Genomic DNA, 21,531 nt, shown 5'->3' with positions numbered 1-21,531 from the left:
TTATAAAACACACATTTTTAATATCATAATGCATTTAAAAATTCCCATGGCAAGAATCCATCCTGCCCACCCAGCAAATGTAAGCAATTAGAATACTTCAAGGAAGAGAATAGAAGGTTTCTTAGTGGGTATGCATTTAGGACTGCTTCCAAGATGCCCTCTGCTCATCCAGGGTTTCAGACCTATGTGGATGCACAACAGATCCCAACACTGTGTTAAAATAAACTTATTTGTGTGCATTTACACCAGCAACTAAGCTAGCAAAGAAGTAGGCTGTGAAGGAAGTGAGGTCAGGATCTCCATGCAAGCTTTGGTACTGATGCATTGCAAAACGCTGGGACACTGAGCACAGAGAAATGACACAGGAATTGTTTCTTTAGGTACGTGCAAAGGTTCAAAGGAGCAAGCAGCTCTTCCCTGGGTGACCAGAGGTGTAACGATAGTGTGCAAACACATGGTAACAGGATGGGGCTGAGCAACCTCCTTACAGAGCTGTGTCAAGCCTTGGTTGGATGGAAGTCATATATGTTTTGGAATTATCTTCAGCTGGGCTATCTTCCATGACATATTTTATCCCAGAGATTAATGTTCGGCAACTGTTTGTACATACACATCATCTGTTTACTAACACGAGAATGTAATATGTACTTTCCCTATTAAAAATAAAAGTGACTTTAATAGGAAAACAGCTTGTGTTTGAAGGTCAGACTTTAGCATGGAAATAGTTCACACTGAGAAGGAGCACCCTGGAGTACTATAATGAAAATTGGCAGTGATTTGACTGAGCTGCAAGCCTTCAGAAATCACACCTCACACAGTCCTGCTTAAACAGTGATTGCCTATTATTTGGCAGAAAGGCTATAAATGTGTACGTGGCTAATTTGGTGCTGTCCTCAGAACTCTATTAGGGATGCACAGAGAGCAGGAAGGCCCTGATGGTGGTCTCAGCTCAGCATTCAGCCTCATCAAAGCATCTGGTTTCTAAGGGTCTCCAGTAGGTCTAACCCCACTGGAGCCAGCTGTCATTTTTCATTGTCTATACAGCACGTCAGGAAGAGCCTGTCTTCTACCTAAAAGTAGTCAAGAAAAAAATAAAACAGATTTCAGATCAGCTTTCTAATCACGAGCACTGACAAAAGGTTAACTGCAGCTGAGGCAAAGTGCAGGACAGGTAGGCAGGACAGCGTGGCGGTAGACTGGCTTATGAGGCAGCAGTCAGCAAGAGCTAGCACCTGTGGGAAAGGTGTGTGCTCACCAAGACACTGTCTTACTTGAGACAATGCCATTTTTGTGGTTGCTTTCAACACTGGAGATGATCTTAGGGTTATTATTTTTATGCCTTGACTTACAAGTTTGCAGATACAGTTTCATTACCACAGTTTGTTGTGGGCCATCAATTGGATTTCAGAGCATCCAAATTACCATTAGAAGGTGCATAAAGCTCATCTCGCAGCTCCTGTCTCATGTTGTCTGCTAGAAGAATGTCATTCAGCTAATCCGTTCATCTGTAGCAGCAGCCTGGAAGCTGGAATTTGCCTGCGTGACATTCTTGTTGTTGGGAACTGCCAGCTTCACAGATTTGCTGTCACTGTAAATCAGGTTAGATTTTATTTAATTAAACCAGCTTATCTGCCATCCATACTAATTATTGTAGCTCTTCTTAACTAGATGCAATTCTGTTTCCTTAAAGTTTCACAAATTATTATGAATACAGCAGTTCTTCAGTTTCATTAATGTAGTCACCAGACTCAAAACTCCAATTAAACAAGCATATCCCATTAGAGTTGGAGGTAGGGATTAAAATACAGGATAGGTATGCTGGGTGTTTTATCCAGAACACCTTTCTAGTTGAAGGAACATTTTATCTCTTTTTATGTGATTTACAGGGTGTTAGAAACATAGCACTGCTCTTACAGTGTGCTGTTTTGTTTTCTGAGCAAGCCTCTGCAAGTGATGCTGCGGGGAACAGTACCATGTCTGAGGCTAGAGCCGGTGAGGTTCTGCTGGGTGCCTCCTGGGGGACATAAATGGCAAGCGGCAGAGTGCGGGCTTATCTGTTGTATACCTATAACAGGGTATTTCCCATCTATCATTCAGTCACATTTCCTCTTAATTTCTGCCTTTCCTCAGTAACTTATATTTTTGTTGTTGTTCCTGCAACTTAGCTGATTTCAGTTCCCTATTAAGACAGTCTTCTGTCACGCTGATCATTTAAGTAAGCACATATAGTAATAGTGAATTGGTGCTTCCTTAACAATAAAGCTATAGTTGTGACTAATTTCAGATTACAAAAGGGCAAGAATCATTTTTATTTTAGCTCAGTAACCAAGTAGTAAGATGGTTTTCAACAAAGTTTATTCTCCTCAGTTGTGAAGATACAACGCTCTGTGTTTTGGTAGACTTGGGTGAGAAAATGTGCCTGTGTTAAGGCAAAGAAAATAAAATACATTGTCTTGTATCAGTGCTTGATCTAAGGGCTTCAGTAGCTGTGAGGGGAAGAAGAAAAAATGTGAAGTATGTGAAATGAAGCGAAGTACACGGGTAGCTTTTATGATAAGTTACAAGAAACACTGTGCAGTACAATGACTCCAGCCAAGTACTGAGCAAAGTTGCTTTGGAGCAGAAATAGCACTGCTGCGTCGGCACACTGCAGCCCTCAGGCTAATTAGCCTTGTTAGCTGTGTACTACATCCTGTAAGAAAAGGTTGACTTAGGCACTCGGGTATGAGAGAGAATTAATGACTGTGGATCCTAAGGAGGGAGCAACTCATCCATCCTTCGTGCTCATTTATGCAGATCTGGGCTGTAAGCGTTGGTTTTTGCACTCCTTTCCTAAAGATTTGCAGGATGCATCCGTGTTCATCCAGAGCTGGAGCACATTTCTGAGATCATCACCATCTAATACACTTCGACTCACATCACTGAGCAGTCTTGGTATGCATGAACTGTGTTTCTTTTGGATGAAAAAAATGGACAGTTATGATGTACTCCAAATACTTGTGGGGGTTAAGTCCAAATGGGGTTGAAATCCCCCAAAACAGGGAGCCCAGATGACTAAGCCTGTGGGTTTTTCAGAGAGACTGGATTGCTGGTTGCAAGAGGAGCTCAGGAGGTCGTCTGGGCTAACTTCCCTCTTGAAGAGTGCTGCCAGCATCAACTCGGTCAGCCATGGGCTTGTCCAGCTGGGTTTTCTAAAGCTCCGAGGACAGAGAGGCACAGCCCCCTGGACAGCCAGCTCCAGCTTCTCCTAATGTCCATGTGAACTTCCTGAGCTGTAGTACATTGTTGTTGCCTTTGGTGTGCTGGCACTGCTAAAAAAGCTTGGCTTCACCTGTTTGTAACTGCCCTAGAAGCAGCTGTAGGCTGTTGCCCAGAACTGGGTGCAGCACCCCTTGTGTGGCCTCTCCAGTGCCAAGGAGCACTTCCCAAATAACTTCCCGAAAGGGAAACGAGAGAGTGAGATCAAGCTTCTCAGTGTAGCTCAGAACAGGGTATGCCCCATTTCCAGTGTTCACTTCAGACATAAAAGAAACTGCACTGCAGATTTAGGATCTTCCGTTGTGTGGTGTGCCCACAGCCGAATAGAAATTTTGCAGTGGAGCAACATGACTTATGCTTCTGGATCGTTCTTGTCTTCAGAAAAACGTAGCATGTCTGGTGGATTTTAAAGCTAGAAATCATGAATACATAAAATTGTTGTTCTTAGAGAGGATGTTTTATGAAAACTGCCACACCTCTGACTTTTTTCCACATCAAAGGTTTGTGGAGGAAGGGTTGTGGTAAATCAGATTGAGTGGATTAAGCTTGCGGTTGTACTTTTGAGCCTTTGTGGTACAGCCTTTTTCCATGAATGCAGATTTCACCATAAATAATTTCTCTGGAGGTGTTCTGGATTATTCTCTGTTTATAAAGAACAATAGTATTTTTACCACACATTTGTGAAATCCATAATTTAATTCAGTACGCTAAATTCTTAATCTCCTCCTTGGTATTTTAGTATACCTCTGAAATATTACACAACCTCCTAGAACTGTCAAAATTTAAAAATAAATAAATAATAATATAAATCTGTGGCCTTGGTTCTGTGAACAGACCTGTGACTTTAAATGTATCAACTGTGGCTGTAATAAATAAAACATTATTAGACTTGAATACAAGTCTCTGGTTTACAACAATATGGGACTTGTTAAATCAGTTTTAACCTATTCGTTTGTTTCAGTGTAGTTATACAAACACTACTTTAACTGCATTAGGTGTTCTCCATCATTCATAAGTCAGCGCTTTTTTTGTATCCCTTTTTTTGCAGTACGTGGTTTACAATAGTTGTGTTTTATTTGTGAAAATAACTTCTTAACAGTGTCAGCCTTCTGCGTCTTAACGCAGGCAACGCTGGCCACAAGCTAGGCCTAGTAAAATCTATCACATATCTTAATCTTATTTGGAGGGACAATAAAATATATTATCTACACAAGGTCTAATTACAAAACAAATCTACTTCAAATCTGACTGGCTGTTTCTTGAGTGATATGTTTTATATGAATGTGCTCAGACTAACTTGCACAGACAGAACATAGTAATAATTTTGTCATCCTATTACGATATTGTACTTTATTATCAAAATACATCATTCTGCATGAGGAGAATAACATGATGTCAGAACTGCACATTTAGTATGCTATCAGGAATTACCTGGACCAAAAAATACCATAAGTAAGATGCTATTATTTCCTTCTGCCTTTTAAGGTACTATCAGGTTGAAGTTGTTGAGAAAAGTGATAGCATTTGACACAATGTCATTAATTAACGTTACTAGTTTATTTCTAAGTGCAATAGTCGGTTTCATCTTTGGTGTATCTCTTTGTTTTATGTTTCTAATTAGTAAAATACAACTTCCTAAAAATTAAATTGAAGTCAAACTGATAAATTCTTATTGCTGAATGGCAAAATGAATTCAGCTGCACTTTACTGAAATATACACTGCATATGAAGATAGGTATTGAACCTGATGTTGCACACATAAATGCAGTTATGTGAGACAGAATAAAGTACAACATACAGTTTGGAGATCAAATCCCAACACTAGATTTTCACCGGGGGTGTGTTTGTGAATTTTAAGTGCTCTTTTTATGTGGATAAATCAGTATCTCTGACTGAAAGAAAAGTGTTCATACAAATATTGTTAGTAACATCTTTTTCCCAACACAGATACAATAGCAGAAAGGAATGCCCTGAGAGAGCATGTGTATCCTAAGCTGAGAGAATTCTGCAGGGAAAACTATGGCCTGGAATTTCAGGTAGGTTTCATTGAATCTTGCATTATGATAAATACTATTTCTTGCAATTAACTCTGTTCAGAATGTATAACATTTCTGAATATTGTATGTGTTGTCTTATCACTGGTTAAATAGAAAATTACAAAAACTATATTTCATATGTATGAATTGTACTGCACTGATGTACCGAAACTATCTTACAGGCAAATTTGAGGTAAATCCAGAACAGATGAAAAAAATGCACAGTTTTACAGCACGGTATCTCACTGTTGGTACAAGTAATACAGCAACCAAGTGACAACTTTCACATTAGAAACTTAAAAATCCACCTTCATTTTAACTGTTTAAGGATAAATAATATCAGAGCTGAAATACTGTGCTCAGATTCTAGAAACCAACGAAAGTCTATGTCTTCCCTTTGATATATTTTTAATTTAATGTCATCAGCATTATATTTCATCATCTGCATAGTCCCCTAATTTTTTTAGCTACTTACCAGTTTGTCTTCTACTCTAATGTGGAAAATGATTTAACCAGGTGAGTATTGAAAATCTGATTTTAAAAAATGAATGTGGAGTATTTCAACAAAATTCCTATTGTGCTTAAATACTATGGGATTTGCTTCCTTTAGTGTCAATCATAACATTCCCACTGCTTCATTCAATTCAGATTTTCCTTTGTACTGTGGAAGACACATAGACAAATTTGGTTAGAGCCAATTAGTAAATAAAAACAGTTACATTTGATTTAAAATGCATTGAGTTTGGCATCACAGTTACATTACTGATGGTTTTAAGTCAGATATATCCTCATTCACAATCCAGTAAGGTCAATCAGACCCATTTATGTCAGCGAGCCTTGAACTGGCTCTCTGTTAAGAGAAACAAATGCGGCATGCAATGTTGTAAAAATGTTCAGTTTTTCAAAAAATCTGGTTCTACATCTTCAAGCCTCCGTCACATATTAATATTAGGATCCCATGATCACTGACCCCAGAAACTCATCTCTTCTGAGTATAGCTTCCTTGACAACAACTATTGCCTTTTAGATAGCATCCTGTTCCTCACAGTGCGTTATTCCTGATGTACGTGCAGCTGGCTTTTAGTCAAAATAACAAGTTCTTGAATTAGGATATTTGGTCTTAATTCCCTGAGTCACAATGGAGTTGCTGAGTCTGCATGGTGGTAAATTCCAGAGTGATTTCTGATTATGGCTATATAAGAACTTCCTCTGAAGGTCCTAGCTCATCAGCTGATTGGGGAGCCCCAGGTGCAGTGGTACATGCAAGGAATATCAAAAGATACTGAAATAATAAAACATTTCTCTCCTGTTACTACCACATGATATTCTTGGAAAATGCCAATATAAACTCTCAGCATCTTAATTTCTCAGTCATCTTTGAGGAGACATGTCAGGGAGAGGAGGGAAATGTCTCCTCCAAACAGATCATAATGCCATGAATTCTTAGTGGGAGAAAGCATGTCTGTCTTCAGCTGAATTGTAATGTAGTCTCTAGGGGAGGAATAATTGAGTTTACTCTAGTTGATATTCATGGAAGCAAATTATTTTATCATATAGTTTCAACACCAGGAGAGTCCATATGTGATATGAGGTCTGAGAGACGGCTCCACTGACACATTTCTGGAAACAACTAGAAAGTTATCACGTTACCGAGGAAGCACAGTAGAAAAACTTGCACCCAGAATTACCAAGGGAAAATAGTAAATTATTCTGCAGGAGGCGCTGAGGTAGACTTTATCAAAGCATTTTTTCTGCCTTTCCTACTCCTGATGGATTGCGTTTCTTCTGTTAGCATGCAAAATAAACACTGCAGATGTTAGTGCAGTGGTGTCCAGAAAGTACTATGTACTTTTCAGTTACAGAGTTACATTATATTTCTCTTTGCAGACCAGAACACATAATGTTGCATCGTGTTACATGATCCTGTACTGAACAAATATGAGTGACCTAAGGGGTGGCTACCACAAAGGCATTACAATATAAGCTGTTCTGAAAACACCCTCTGCATGATAAATCATGACCTAAGTGAAATGTTCCAAGACAGTTCCAAGTTCCAAGACATTCATTGCTCCACCTACCACTGAGTCATCTGGCTCCACTGATAAGTGCTGCAGGTGTTGCAAGGCATGAGATCTGTCAGGCATCCTAAAGTTGGTGGGAGCTGTTAGGGAAGATAGCAACCTGTGTGTGGAATCAGAACAGAATGTGTTAAATCACTCTATGGATTTTATTGCTCAGTGCACTTCATTTTCTATTGAATCAGCAAATATTGCTGAAAAACAGGTATTGGTTAAAACAGAAATAAAGTTAGCAGAGAAACACTCTTCCAGAATGCATGGTATTTTATACCTGGAATATAATATTTTGGAGGCGTGGGGGAATACAGAGTAGTTAAAGAAAGTAGTTATAATACAGAAATTTTGGAAGGTAACTAACAGTAGTTAATTAACAGCATATTGTTCTTTTGTTCTTGAGAATAATGGGCTGTTTCAAATCATTTTCACTGTGTGAAAAAAGTAGAGTCTTTGTATGAATGAAAACTTTCAGTGTCTGTAAGCAGTCAGATGCAATAGAGATAAAATTGTTCCATTTAATTAGAAAAATCTATGAAACTATCACAGCGGTAGGACAAAAGCTAAAACAAACAAAAAGAAGCACTGGATTGTGAATGAGAAGTCTCCATTAGGTGACTTGTGTGGAACTAACCTCAAGCAGTATCTGCCTATCTTGTTGCACTGGCTTTTGCACAGAGCACTGGTTGTCATCTCACTGTGACAGCCTTACTGAATGTAAAAGTGGAATCAAGCCATTCTTCCAAGTGTAAGTAAAAATACACTTCAGTATCAGACACAGATGTCTTCCTGTTTCATTTCTTTCATTTAGTAAATCATATTTATTTTAGTTGGCACAAAGAATAACTGATAAGCTTCTCCATTTGAAATTGGTGGTGCCTTCAAAGGTTTGATGGCTAAAACATTTGTTTTTGCAGGACAAAATTATACATTAAGATATTATGTACCAAAATTATGTTACCCAATAAAAATAATCTATAACCTTATAACACTTGGAAGGCAGGTGCCGAGCCCCTACAATACACAATATCCCAGAGAATTTCCTCTTCACATTTACAGTGTTATCAGATTTCTGAACAGTTAATTAAAATAGAAATTGCCTTTATGTTTCAGATGAACTTGAGCAGCAGAATAAATTTCTTCAACCACTAATTCAAATGTTTTTGACTGTATGCTAAGATGCTCTAATTTTATGACTAGAATACTTAAGCTCTATCATACATCATTCAAGTAATCAGACAGCTGAATACAATATGAAGTTCAGGAATGAAGTCATGTAGCTAAATAACAGACAGAAGAGAGAAAGCAGAGAACACTTTTTTTTTTTTTTTTTTTTTTCCTAATCAGATTAAAAGAGAAAGGGCAGAGAAGAAATCAGTGAAAATGAGGGAGATAGGAAGGCTGTTTGAGATGTGATATTATAAAGCAGAAGACTCTTGTTCCAACAAAATTTTGGAACGAAGAGTCTGTAAAAAATAAAGATGCTAAGTGTATTTTCTTGGCAGCATAAGCTACAATGCATTTATACTTCGGGCTGTTTCACTCATGATCAGTATATTACCTAGTGTGTTTGGCAACAGAGCTCCTACTCCAGCAAATGCTTATACAGGTCCCAAACTTTTCTACCTGAAATAACCAACAAGGCTGTTGGTAGTAAAATTAAACATGGGCATAAATAGTTCTAGGATTAAACCTTGTCATTTATTGTTATGAGAAATTTCCCAAGGAGATTAACCAGCTATACACTGGTGAATTTTACATCAACCCACTGTTAGCTCTTATGTTAGATCTTTGGGCTGATTTTTTGATCTGTTTAGACAACAATCAGTGGTGTGTTTGTGTTTCTCACAGCAAGAGCAGGGTGCTCTCACAGCACAAATAATTTTATAATAGGTAATATTCATGTCTCAATACAATTTTGATTTTATTTTTTAAAACTGGCAGTTTGGACTTCTTTGTTCAAGGTACATGTGTAATGTAAGCTATCAACAGCAGCTTAAACTAGGGCGTAGTAGCATGTACCATAAGTTTTATTCCAAAATCTATAAATGCATACATATGATCCCTATTCTTTTAATTTCAGTTGTCCACAATAAGAATTCAGCCTCTTAGTTAAAATGTGTAGTGAAATCACACTTTATCACTTAATTTCTTTAAATAAGTTTAACATCCCTATTCCAGTTTCTGTCAGGAGTTTGTTTGCATCCCATTACCATCACAAAGCTGAGTCTGCAGCTATAAATGAAAGGCTGAGCAGCAAGCTGTCTGCCATTGCATATCTGTACAATCTTTGCTTCCAAAGTGACAAAGACCAGCCAACAAAGGAAGCACGATATTACAGAACTGCACATATTCTTTCTTTTGAGCCATGCACACAGGATGGTTTTATATCCTGTAGCTACAAGTGACATGGGGTGTCAAGTCCTAGTCTTGAATATGATCTACAGCAAAACTCCCATTAATTTCCGTGAAGCCAGGATTTTATCAATGCTTTTGTCATTATTCTTACCTATCCATTACATGCAATCTAGTAGGAAATAGAGACTACATCAAATCAAGATCTTGTCATGCTAATCTCTTCACAAAAATATGAATGTGAAATGAGAGCCTGTCCCAGTCCTAGAGTGTACTTACAATCTAAACAGAAAAAGAAAAATCTGGGAGGGAAAATAGAGGCTCAAATTGTTACTACTTAAGGAAACCCTGTCAGCCTACATGAGGACTGGATATAGATCTCATTGCCTTTCATAGCAATGCAGAACATGCTGTCAAAATTATTTTTTAATTTGATAAGTAGAAAGAGCATATGTTACATTAATATGTTACATATTATTATTTTCCAGGTCATAGACTTATACTGGGGAGTAGAAGCAGATGAATGGGACAGTCCTGAGCTGCAGAAGACTCGCATGAAGTTGTTAGAAGATTGCCTGAAAAGTTCTGCAGGTCCATGTTTTGTTGTGGGTATAAAAATAATGTTTTCCTTTACAACAATAGTAGCTGTGAGCTATCCTAACATGTGCAATAGTAGCTTTGAGCTATCCTAACATGTGCAATTCAGTAACAAATGTATTCTTTTCTTCTTTCTGAATATTTGATATTCCTCACTGTACATCTGCTGTACTGCAAACAACAGTTTCCCTACACAGCACTGTACAGTAACTGTGACTATTCCCTATGAGTGGAGAGGAGGGAAGGATCTTTCATGAGCAGTCCCTATAGCAAGTTGTGTTTAAAAACCACGAGATGTGATTTTACTACCGCCACAGCAAAAGAAGACGGACTGCTTGTGTAAGGAGGCCACCGCTAATTAATTCTTGGCACTTCTCAGACATGAATTATTGGCTGGCGTAGAAGGACTTAGCTGTAGAAGCACAGCAGCAGGCAAGAGCTATCTTCTCTCATCTGGGTTTTGCTGTTTTGTGTGGTAAGCCCAGGACAAGTTAGGATGCCATTTGTTAGTGTGTTGAAAGAATGTAGGTTAGAGACAACCTAGAGAATCTAATTCTTTGATTTTTCCTGCTCGCTGCCTTCTCTTCGTTGTTGCCAGACTACTGCTTTTAGGATTCTTAAAAGAGTCAGTAAAACTGACAAAAAGGATATATTTTCAGTGGCTGTTTTTATTAGGCATAAAGGAGAGACAAAAACACTTTTACAGAAGTGCATTATAAAGCCTTAGCTATCTCTTTTAATGTCAGAGGTATCTTTCAGTAGATGAACCTGTTGTTTTCTATGAAGCTCAACAAACAGTTTTCAGCTATTCCTCACAGCTTCTTCAGCTGAAGCAACTTGAATTTATGAAGTCATGCCAAACGCCACATAGGGCTGAATAACTGAAAGGCACTGACAGTAGACTGTATATAATCCCGGTAGGTACGATTTTCTCCCTCCCAGTGAATCATACACAATAGATTTTGCTGTCACTGATTTTGTATTAACTATACAATTCAGAATAGCATGAATTGTTATCTCTGCTGTGCTTAGAAAGATTTGTGCCATGTTTTAAGATGAACATAGGTCACTTGAAAAATATTTTAAGAGCAGTTTAGCGCATGGTATAATGACTGTATTAATTTTCAATGCACAGATAAAAAGTATACAGGCTTTTGATAAACACATTGTTTGCAATGAGTTTGGCAGTTTATTCCCAAACTTATTTCATTCTTTATCAGCTGCCTTGAGTCTCCATCTTTGAGAGAAATACATGGGGGAGTTATGACATTTTTTCTGTGCATAGTTGTAGGACTGTGGAGACATTAGGGTAAGTTTCCAGTTAAATTGCCCTCTATCAAAACTCTTCATTTGCATTTAAGAAGACAACCAACATTATTTTAACTATTGTAATCAGACCAGATGTTTTCAAGTAAGCATGCCTAATCCTGCTCAACTGCTTTTGTCAGTTATTATACTGATCATTAGCAGAAGTTTCACTAAAATACAAGCATTTTGTTATTACAGGCCTTTGTACCAACTTTCAAGGACTGGTGTGAAAGTAAAAAACAATGTTGCTTCAGTTTAGCATACTACTGAGTTAGGCTTGACATTTTTCTTCTAGCAATACCTGCAATCACCCACGTATGTAAGCATGCATGCTCTGAAATCTCAGTGAAAGAAATGGCTGAATACACCATTGCTGAATAATTTAGCAGCTCGGAAGTTTGAAACTATTAAGAACTGCCTGCATGATGTTGTTTCTAAAGAAAGAAATCAAGCCAAACCAGAAATTTTAAACAGAATAAAACAGTCAGCAAAGAGGTTGCAATCAGCCAAAGACTGATATTTAGTCCAATTTTTCCAGCTATGGACTGGCGTAATAGCTCTCCCAATGTCTAGACTGGCAAAATTACATAAATCTCTTTATGCACATTTGTTTTTTCCTCTGCTATACCTTTGTGGGATGGGTTTTATTTCATTTACAACACAAATTGAAGATGATTCCATTCCAGAAAGCATAATTAGTTCTGATTTATGGTAACATAATTAAAAACTGACTTTGGCAATGCAGACTTTGGGCAACTTCCTATTTCTTGAGAAAGTTCTGAAAAGCTTGCCACTTCCATCTAGCTGGGTATTTTCTTACTTTTCAGTTGCTGCTTCCTTAATTCAAACTCAGATCTGGGATTAAATCTGAGTGTTCAGAATTAACTAACAGATATGAAATGATTATAGCAAGTGTGCCTGTATTGTAATATCAGATGAAGAGAAAATGAAATTAAAGTGCGGAAGTTAGAAATCTTAAGCTTTTCTTCAGACAGAAAACAACAAAAAAACAAATGCAAATGTATTTATAAACAAAAAGGAGGAAGCAGATCTGAAAAAAGTAGGTAATTTGTTTCCTGTGGCATTTTCTTTGGGAATGTATAGTCTCCAACTTACCTGGTACCCAAGCTCTAGATCCAGTTAAGGGAGAGGGGAATTGTTGGGGCTTTCATTTGTGTTTTTGTGTTTGTTTTTGTTTTTCTATGTTAAAGCAGTACCTATAATATGTGATCATTTAGAAACTCATAGTCTTTACTGTAGGTGTACACACATACTATGCTATTTTTGAACTACAAAGTTATCAAGATTTACGAGGGAAAAAAGTACTATTTCTGTAGGAAAAATATTTTCCATGCAAGTTTTGTACAGAAATCACGCTGGTTGTCTCTGCACTTTAGATAGGGAGATTGAAATGTGGCACATTTATTACATTGTGAACTACTGAATTCTGCAGTACATAATGATAACCAAGATCAAATAAATATGTTTCCAGTGCATCACTGGAACCTTTACATTTTGTTAGGTCATGTTTCCCAGTAAATTGATAAGAGATGGCAATACAGTCAAGGCATTAGAGTGACAATAACGGTTATGTTATCATCCCCTAATTATGTTAGTACTGATCATGAACAGGATTCATCCATTTTGTATCTAACTTCAATCTAGACTACACAACTTTAACAACCAGTAGAAAGGTGTAGTTACCTCTAGTAATATCTAAGTCAGATTCTTGAGATGCACCTATTTCTTCATTGGCAGCAAAGAGACATTAGAAGGTAATTAGTTGCTAATTGAGGAACACAAGTGAAGTGTTTGATATTAAGGCTGTGCAGTGCTTGATATTTAGAGTGTTATTAATCTATAGTGAATATTTGCAGAAAGAGTTTACTGCCCTTTTTCTGGGGTTCCCTAAGTAGTAGCCAGTACTAACCTGCTGTTGTTTGGCCTTGGTACAGATGAAAGAACTGGCACGTTCCTCTGCCCTCCTCTTCAAACGCACCCTGCAAGCTGTAACATGTGGGTGCTCTCGTCCAGCTGTGCAGCACCATGCAGTCTCTGCCTAAGCTCCTCTTCTTGCATAAGCACATCCTGAGCAGTTGTAAAATGAAAGGGAGAAATAGCAGTAAAGTGTGAGTTTGTCCCCTATAACAGTTTGCTCAGTTCAACATGTTCAAATTTGTGCTTAGATGCTGGTTACACCAGCACTTTCAAATTGAATTGCAACATATGAGACACAGAATCCTCACGTTTCAAAAGTCATTGGAAAATGCAATCTGAATCACAGCACTGAAAGAATACTACTAATATTCTGTCTTTAAAACCTGAGCACATTGTAGGAACTTCTTGTTCCTCTTCACCTGAAGCATTCACTGAAGTCCTAGGCCAAAATACAGGCTTTTTTGGTTATAGGGTAGGTTGTAATCTGCTTGTTAAAAAGAGCAGCCAGATTACAAAGTTTAGCAGGTGTTCCCATTCATTGCCTAAAGGGAATACTTAATTAGCTTTTGATAATCTTTGCTTATTATTTGTGTTTAGCATTACTAATGATAGTCTCCCAAGACATGGCAAAAAGTCGAAGTTACTTCCTTATTTGTAACAGGATATACAGCAAAGGACTCTTTGTCCTTTGGATTGTGTCTTAGTAGAATTACAGTCAATGCTGTACAAAGACTAATACCAAATTTTAGCCGGCCTAAGCATGTGTTTGTTTTTTCTTCTTCAATTAAATATTTAGTCAAAAGAAGTGTCCAGGATTTTGGTGTCATATGAATATCATCAGAGCCCTTGGTCACTGACTAATTCGCTTAGAAATTCAGTCCATTTTTATGGTCAGATAGAAGGCAGCTACTATTTAGCAAAATCATGTAGGTAAAACAAGATCCCGAATGAATAAAAAATAATAATTTATTTACTCCTGAGATTTTTTTTCTTTTTTTATCGCATACTAATGATACCTGTTCAACTTTACTTGCTGTCCCTTAAGGTCAGCATACTTATAATAGTATAAGGAAGGATACAGCTTAGACATATAATAACTTATTTGTTGAAAGTTGGTTTTGGACAAGTTCTCATTACAGTGTGTTTCATTTGGACACATTTATACTGGAAAAACAAAATCACAACTTCAATGCAATTTGAAATTGACCAGCAGTAAGGATGAGGGACAGATTTATGAAGCAGATGTATGACTGCTATTGCTTAAGCACAATAACTAAATCAAATAACAGAAAACACTGAGTAGATTTGGCAACTGTCTAGAAATGAAGCAAATAAATACTTAAATGAATCCAGACTGAACTTTCAGCTTTGACAGGTACAAATCTAAGAGATTCTCCCCAGCCATCATTCAAATCATCTGGTCCAAAGAAGACCAGACCTTCTTTTACTTTTTAATTTTCTACCTGCTCTGTACAAACAGACATTGTAATTCACATTATCCCTCTGAAATTATTGACAGCTTGTTGTTAATTTCAGCATTAATGAGCTGTTAAGAAAGTCCTATTGAGATTCCAGTAAGATTTTAGATGAATATTAGCAATTTACAATATTTGGCATGTCCTTAAATCACCCTGAAGTGAAATAGAAGATGAAATATGGTAAAATCAAGAAGCAAAGTAGTTTTAACATTTCCAGATCTTTTTGTTCCTACAGTATAATACATGCTTGAATCATCTTATGAAGCACACTGCTATGTGGTTTTCTTTGCTTGGTGCTAATGCTTGATTATTAATTCTAAGCGCATTCCAGCTCAGAGAAAAATCCAAATTGTTTTACTCCCAACTCTTCTGAAAATATTCCACTTCCAGTTCAGTTCTGGTATTACCTTAGGATTTATTCCTGATACAAAAACTTAATACATACAGGCTCTGGAACATCTGATATACATTTTGCTTTTGCTCTCTGGGGAAAACAGCCTCATATGTAAAGTTAGGAAGACTGAAGTCAGGAAAATGTGTGTATATTAAAACAGCCAGGTCGGGCTAAGCACCAAGGAATTCAGCAGAAGGTAGAAAAGCTTAGTGCATTTCAGATTTCAATTTTCCTCAAGGAAGCAGATCTAGATTATAGTTTTTAAATGAATGAGGAGAAATAGCTGAAACCAGATGTAAGCACAACAGCCCACTTCTCCCAATAAAGTTTACTCAAAGGAAGAAGTATCAAACCCTGAATTTTCTCATTCAGCATCTGATTTGAAATCCATCCAAATAAGAATTCCCACTAATATAAGTGGGTTTGGAGTCATACATCATATCAGGAACTGCTCAGTATGACTTGCTGGCATTAATGTTGGCATTAAGTAGGAGGTCTGAGGACACTAATCCTGTTTTGGGATAACTGACAGGAAAGACTTTTTCGTGAACGTCAAAGGAGAGCTCTGTGTATTTTTTAAAACCCTTCCAAATGGAACCAGTAATTACATTTTAAAGGCATAGTATGTGACTTTCCCCTGGGCAAGCCTTGGTCTTCATTCAGACTAACAGGCCAAGGGCGGATAACCCTTTCCGTGGTGTTTGTCTCTGAACAACACATACACACAAAAAGTGGAATCGAGGGCAGGATAATATTATATGATTAAGCTATTGTAAGTGACTTCCTTGATCTTCTTTAGGTCTGTGAATATATTTTCCTGTGAATCATCTCTGATTCTCTAAATCTAAAATTTAGGGTCTAAAAATTGTTATCCATTTTTCAACCATAACCCATTGAAAATAGCTACAAGATTCATCAGGCAGCTTTTGCATGCAACATCAAAACTGCATGTTTTTCATTTGTTTCTTGATGTAGTCTTTAAATAGCTTGCATTTTAAGCCTGCAGAAGATTGTACATGATTTGTACTAAGTCACTGTGTTTCTTTTTTGGGACATAATTGGAATTTTTGGTGCTGCCTTCCAGAAAGGTTAAGTATGATATTTAATATGAATGACCATATTAGTGAGAATGAGATTTGCGTAAACTCAAATTTGCTTCATTCTGTTCATAATGTGCAGATGAAGACATAGGCTGCCTGAGATTTATGAGATCTATTTTTCTTTGGAGCCTCAAGAGCTGTACCAAACCATCTTCTGAGGTAGTATTCTAATCAACTAGATGTAATGTTCTACTCTGCAAATGAAACTGTATATCAGAAAGCCAACATCAGCTATTCTGCACGAGCGAGAGGGGAAAAAAAATCCTAAACTTTACTATCTCACTTCTATGTAAAGGAACAGTGTACTTTGCAGTATGTAGCAGGCATACTACTGTCAACTACATAGTTGATAAGTTCAAAGAGAGCTCTTACTACTCTTGCTTGTACCTAGCACCTTCCATTTTCTAAAATCCAGAGATTCACTTCAGGAATGCTTAAATTATCCAATAACATACCCACAAACAAACACTACCCGGCAGGTAACAAGTTCACTTTTCAGTCTGAATATTCTAAAATGCTGGTATCAGCAGAAGGGTCTTATTTTAAAGATAATCGGAGTGCTTATTTTTTTCTTCAAAGATACTTTTTCCTTCAAGGAAAGATAATTTACAAAAGTAAAATAAGATAAAGTATCAGTGATGGTCATGGTGATGCTGGTATGCATCCATACAATATTTCCTCTTTTCTCTTGAAGTACCTGCTTTCAGTGCAAGGTGCTTATTTTGAAGTTACTATTCTGTTAGTGTGCCATGTAGCAGCTAAATATTGTATGCTTCTTTCTTTCATAGCTGGAAAACTTAACACTAGTTTTTTATTCTATTCACGTTGGAAAAAATAAAGCAGAGAACACTTGCTTAGAATGCTACAGAGACCACTATTATTATGAGTAAACTACATATTCTTTGTCAACTATTTCACAAAGTATATAAACTATTTTAATACTTAAAAGTTTTTAAAAAGACTACAGAGTACTCGTGCTACTCGTAGTTGGAACAACAGCATATCACCTGGTCACGTCGTTTAGCAGAGCATGTACTCTGCCTCATTGTCATGCTATTGCATGGCATGGGCAAAATAGTATTTTTACTGAGGCAAGTGTCATGACCCGAAGTCCTTTGCTATCTTTTACTCATTTCCATACTACAGAATGTTTAAACATTTGGCTAACGAGTTGACATGTTATCTGCAGTCAGTATTTAGCAAGTAGTGCTTGTACACCATTTATTTTAGTTTAAAATTAGTGTTAGAAAAGGTGTAAAGATAACCCACTAGGAAGCTACTAACACTAAAGTTTTATTTTGACCTGTTTCACTCTTGAAGTAGAAGCCAAGAGGATTTATAAAGGTGTTTTCGTTAAACTATGTTATAAATGAAAAATTAATATTGGGTAGTGTTGAAGAACAGCAGATTTTGAAATTTAGCAGTTGTGAAGCTGACTTTATGAAAGAATGGGTTTATATTTCATATAAACTAAATTATTAGGCTTATCATTCTCATAACATTTGGTAATGTGAATTGACTAAAGATTGCTGGCACTCTGAATACTTCAAATAATATTGTTTTCATAAGTCACAACCTTTGTCAGGTGTCTAAAGGATGTAGTTTATGAAGGCAAGGAAAGTTTTAATCTCAGTTCTCACAGTGCTTGCTTTAGTCTGCTTTTGATAGACATCATTAAATAAAGAATAAGAGTAGAAAGAGTAGAGTGAATATTTTAAGACACTTGTCTATTTGATGTGGCTTTTTTAAGCTACAAAATAAGATGTGTGAATTTTTATTTTCCTTAAATACTGTTTTAGATTGTTCAAATGGGATGAAATAGTTTTAACATCCAAAATCCCTAATTACATAATTGATCCATGATTTTTTCAAATCATGATAGCAGTCACAACAGAAGTTACAAGACACTTCAACTTAAAGCAATCACGTTTTCATGCAGTAAGTAACATTCCAAGTAACTAACATTTTCCATGGTTAGTCTGTGACCACTGGTGATTCTACGTTATTGAGAAAAGATTTGCTGTCCTTCCAATTAAAAAAAAAAATAAAATAAATCTTCAGAACAACAACAAAAAATGTTGTCAGATGGCCAGTGATGCAGAATACCCAGGTGACTGGAAATCCAGCCTTTGTGAGTTGTTCAGGGTCCAGTCTGAACGTGATTAGCTAGCTTGAACAGAGGAGGAATATTTGAAGACCATACCATGCCAGAGGAAACATGCTAGCTCTGTCCAGACACAGATGAGGCGCAAGCATTTTCAAAGAGTATCACACTTATATTTTTATTGGTCCCTGACTGGTGCACAAAAACTAGACCTGAGCGCTCTTCATTAGCCTGCGCAGAGAATGGTAGAGGCCTTTGGGTGTCAGAACTTGAGCCAATATGCTTACTTGAAATGCCAGCTCCTATAGTTCTCCAGCAATTTCCCACTCATCATCACACTTGCTGTCATTGTCCAGTCAGTTTGTTCCTCCAGCCATGAAATGACAGAGCCTTTTCGCCTCTTTTTGTCAGTTTCTTTGGAGATCCCTTCCATATTTTTACTTCTCCTCCTTAACTGTTACTGCAGTTTAAATTATTAGCTTCTTCCATAGAGCCTGCAGCTATGCTAATGTCCTGTCTAGCCTCCTTCAAATATATTGCAATTTAATAAACCAGAAAAACAGTTCATGCCCTCGAGGTGTGTGAAAGGTAGGGAACACAGATTCAAGTTATGTAAGACCATGCAGAATTGACCAATACATCTATATCAGTCTTGTGTTTACTGGGCCACCACACTGCTAACGTTGTGGAGAGAATTATCTTTCTGTATGCATCTTGTCATGCACAAGGAATTATCTAATCATTTCTTTTCATCGATGAAGACGATTGATGAAGTATCTGTTCAGAGAGTACCAGCCGCCAACTGTCCAAACAAGGCCTGAAACCACTGCCAGCTGGCTTGGGAAAGAGAATGTTTCATTACAAATGGCAAATAAGGACACAAAAAAATCATAAATAAAAGTCATCAAAATCCAGAAACTAGTCAAAATTAATAATCTAGGCCATTCCACATGTACTTGCAAAGCAGATTTGGTGTTACATCAGTTCATAAAAAATCCACAGAAATAAAAGTGGCCCCCTACCCAGGATGTGCCTTAGGTGCAGTATATATAGCAAGGCTTATGCTCAGAAAGACTAATCAGATAGTGATTATACTGTACCATCCTCAACAACTAGAGAGGCTTAGCTAAGGCTTGCCCATATGAGAGTTCCTGGTTTGCCCAGCTTTGACTATTGTTGGATGCCTGCTATCAGTTGGAGTAGGAGAAAGCCAGTCTGTTTCTCTGTATGGACTCATCTCCAGTCTTCCTGAAGAAGTCCTGTTTCTCTTTTACTGAAGGGATAGAAGACTATCCCTTTGAACCCCGTTTCTCTTCTGCTGACACTACATACCAGGAGGAATCATAACCCCAAACCATTATTGAATACAGCTTGCCATAAGATCAGCAAAACCATCTAAAAAAAGCATTTAGGCCAGATAAGTGCTAAGCAAGGTTGTTAACATCATGCCAAATATTCATCATCTTCTTACTTCAAATATCAATAATGTAATCAATAACAAGAAATTCTTACTCTGTCATCAGTCACAGCTTTTCCTAGCAAAATTTTGAGAAGTTTGATGTTCTAAAATCAGTGACTTTCTAAAGACATTTTGAGTGTTTTTCTGTTGCTGAAAGGACCTACTGGGATCACTGGAATCTAACTGACCTAACTGACTCCACAGTTGTGAACCATTACATGGGGGGAGGGGGATAAATTCACCTGTAATATATCAATTTCAGAAAAAAGTGCATCACAATTCTACAATTCTATTAACTCTATTAACTCCTCCTTTTTTTTTTTTTTTTTTTTTTTCCTTTTTAACTTAGAGGTAGTATCACTTTTTGTGTGAACAACGAAGTACCACCATGTCATGAGCAGCATCTGCAATGAAGAGAGGCTGACAGTTGTTCTTCTCCGGCCTCTTATGTTCCCAAAACATCAGTGATAAAATTTCCAGTTGATCTTATTGGAGGCAGGGAATAATGTCCTGAGATGATATCCCTTCAAAACAAAATGGTTTCAAGCTCTGTGTCTTCCTGAGAGTTCTTCTGCATTAAATCCATTCTCTGAAGTTACATCATCTCCCTCTTAAAAATATATTAAATGACAAGAGCATTATTCTTTTTCTTGCTTCAGTCTATTCTAAATTCAAATTAGAGGATGATTTCCTACGTCTGCCAAGTCACATAAAAGATGCAGTGCATAGGATGGAGTACATCAAAATAATCATTTACCCCTGCCGCTTTCATTTTAGCTTCTTTTGTCAAATCCATGTGATTTCTTGCGTAAACTTTGGTTTGGTCTTCTCAAGTCCCAAAAGAGCAGACATTTCTCTTTGTGATCCTGTTTCTCCACGAGAGAACATCTAGATTTTTACTGTTTTTCTGTTTTCCTTCAGAAGGAAGAGATTTCCTTTCCTGACCTCCTACAGTCCTATCTGGAAACAGTCTCACTCCTTGTCACAGCTTTTGCCTTTATGTGTTTTTTGGTTTTGGCTGGGAGGGAAATAGAGACACTGGGATAGGGTTAAGAGTCTCTCATGGAAGAGACATCAGACATAAAATAGAAACAGATTTTTATTACATCTATTTACTGAGTCACTATTCACAGTGTTGAGAAGTTTTACAACAGCGTGTTACTTGGGTGTTTGAAGTCACCTGTCAAAACATGCATGCAGTAGACACTACAAGTACCACTTACTAGAAATCCTTGACTAACGTAGATCATAGGGCACACTACACCTCCTTGCCTCTGACAAGAAAGCTGAAAAATACTAATTTTAACTTTGGCTTTCTTCTCAAAAAAAAAAAAAAAAAAAAAAAAAAAAAAGGAAATTGTGCATTAAAAAAAAATAAATCACTTCTCAAGTTATCAGAGAGGTCATTTAACTGCATTACGTTGTTTTGCAT

General features: G+C 37.1%; 1 protein-coding gene across 1 annotated transcript in view; it reads left to right on the top strand.

The window, feature by feature from the left end:
* The window catches only part of NWD2 (NACHT and WD repeat domain containing 2), a gene marked incomplete at both ends in the record, with an annotated part of 55,296 nt that overhangs the window by 14,784 nt on the left and 18,981 nt on the right, over positions 1–21,531 (top strand). The window contains 2 exons of the mRNA XM_084285937.1: positions 5,206–5,294; positions 10,210–10,326. Of these exons, the coding sequence (XP_084142063.1) occupies positions 5,206–5,294; positions 10,210–10,326 (206 nt within the window). The remainder of the gene's footprint in view (positions 1–5,205; positions 5,295–10,209; positions 10,327–21,531) is intronic.

The sequence above is a fragment of the Netta rufina genome (assembly GCF_964035555.1).
Source record: "Netta rufina genome assembly, chromosome: 4".
NCBI lineage: Eukaryota > Metazoa > Chordata > Aves > Anseriformes > Anatidae > Netta > Netta rufina.
This window is presented reverse-complemented; position numbering and strand designations above follow the sequence as displayed.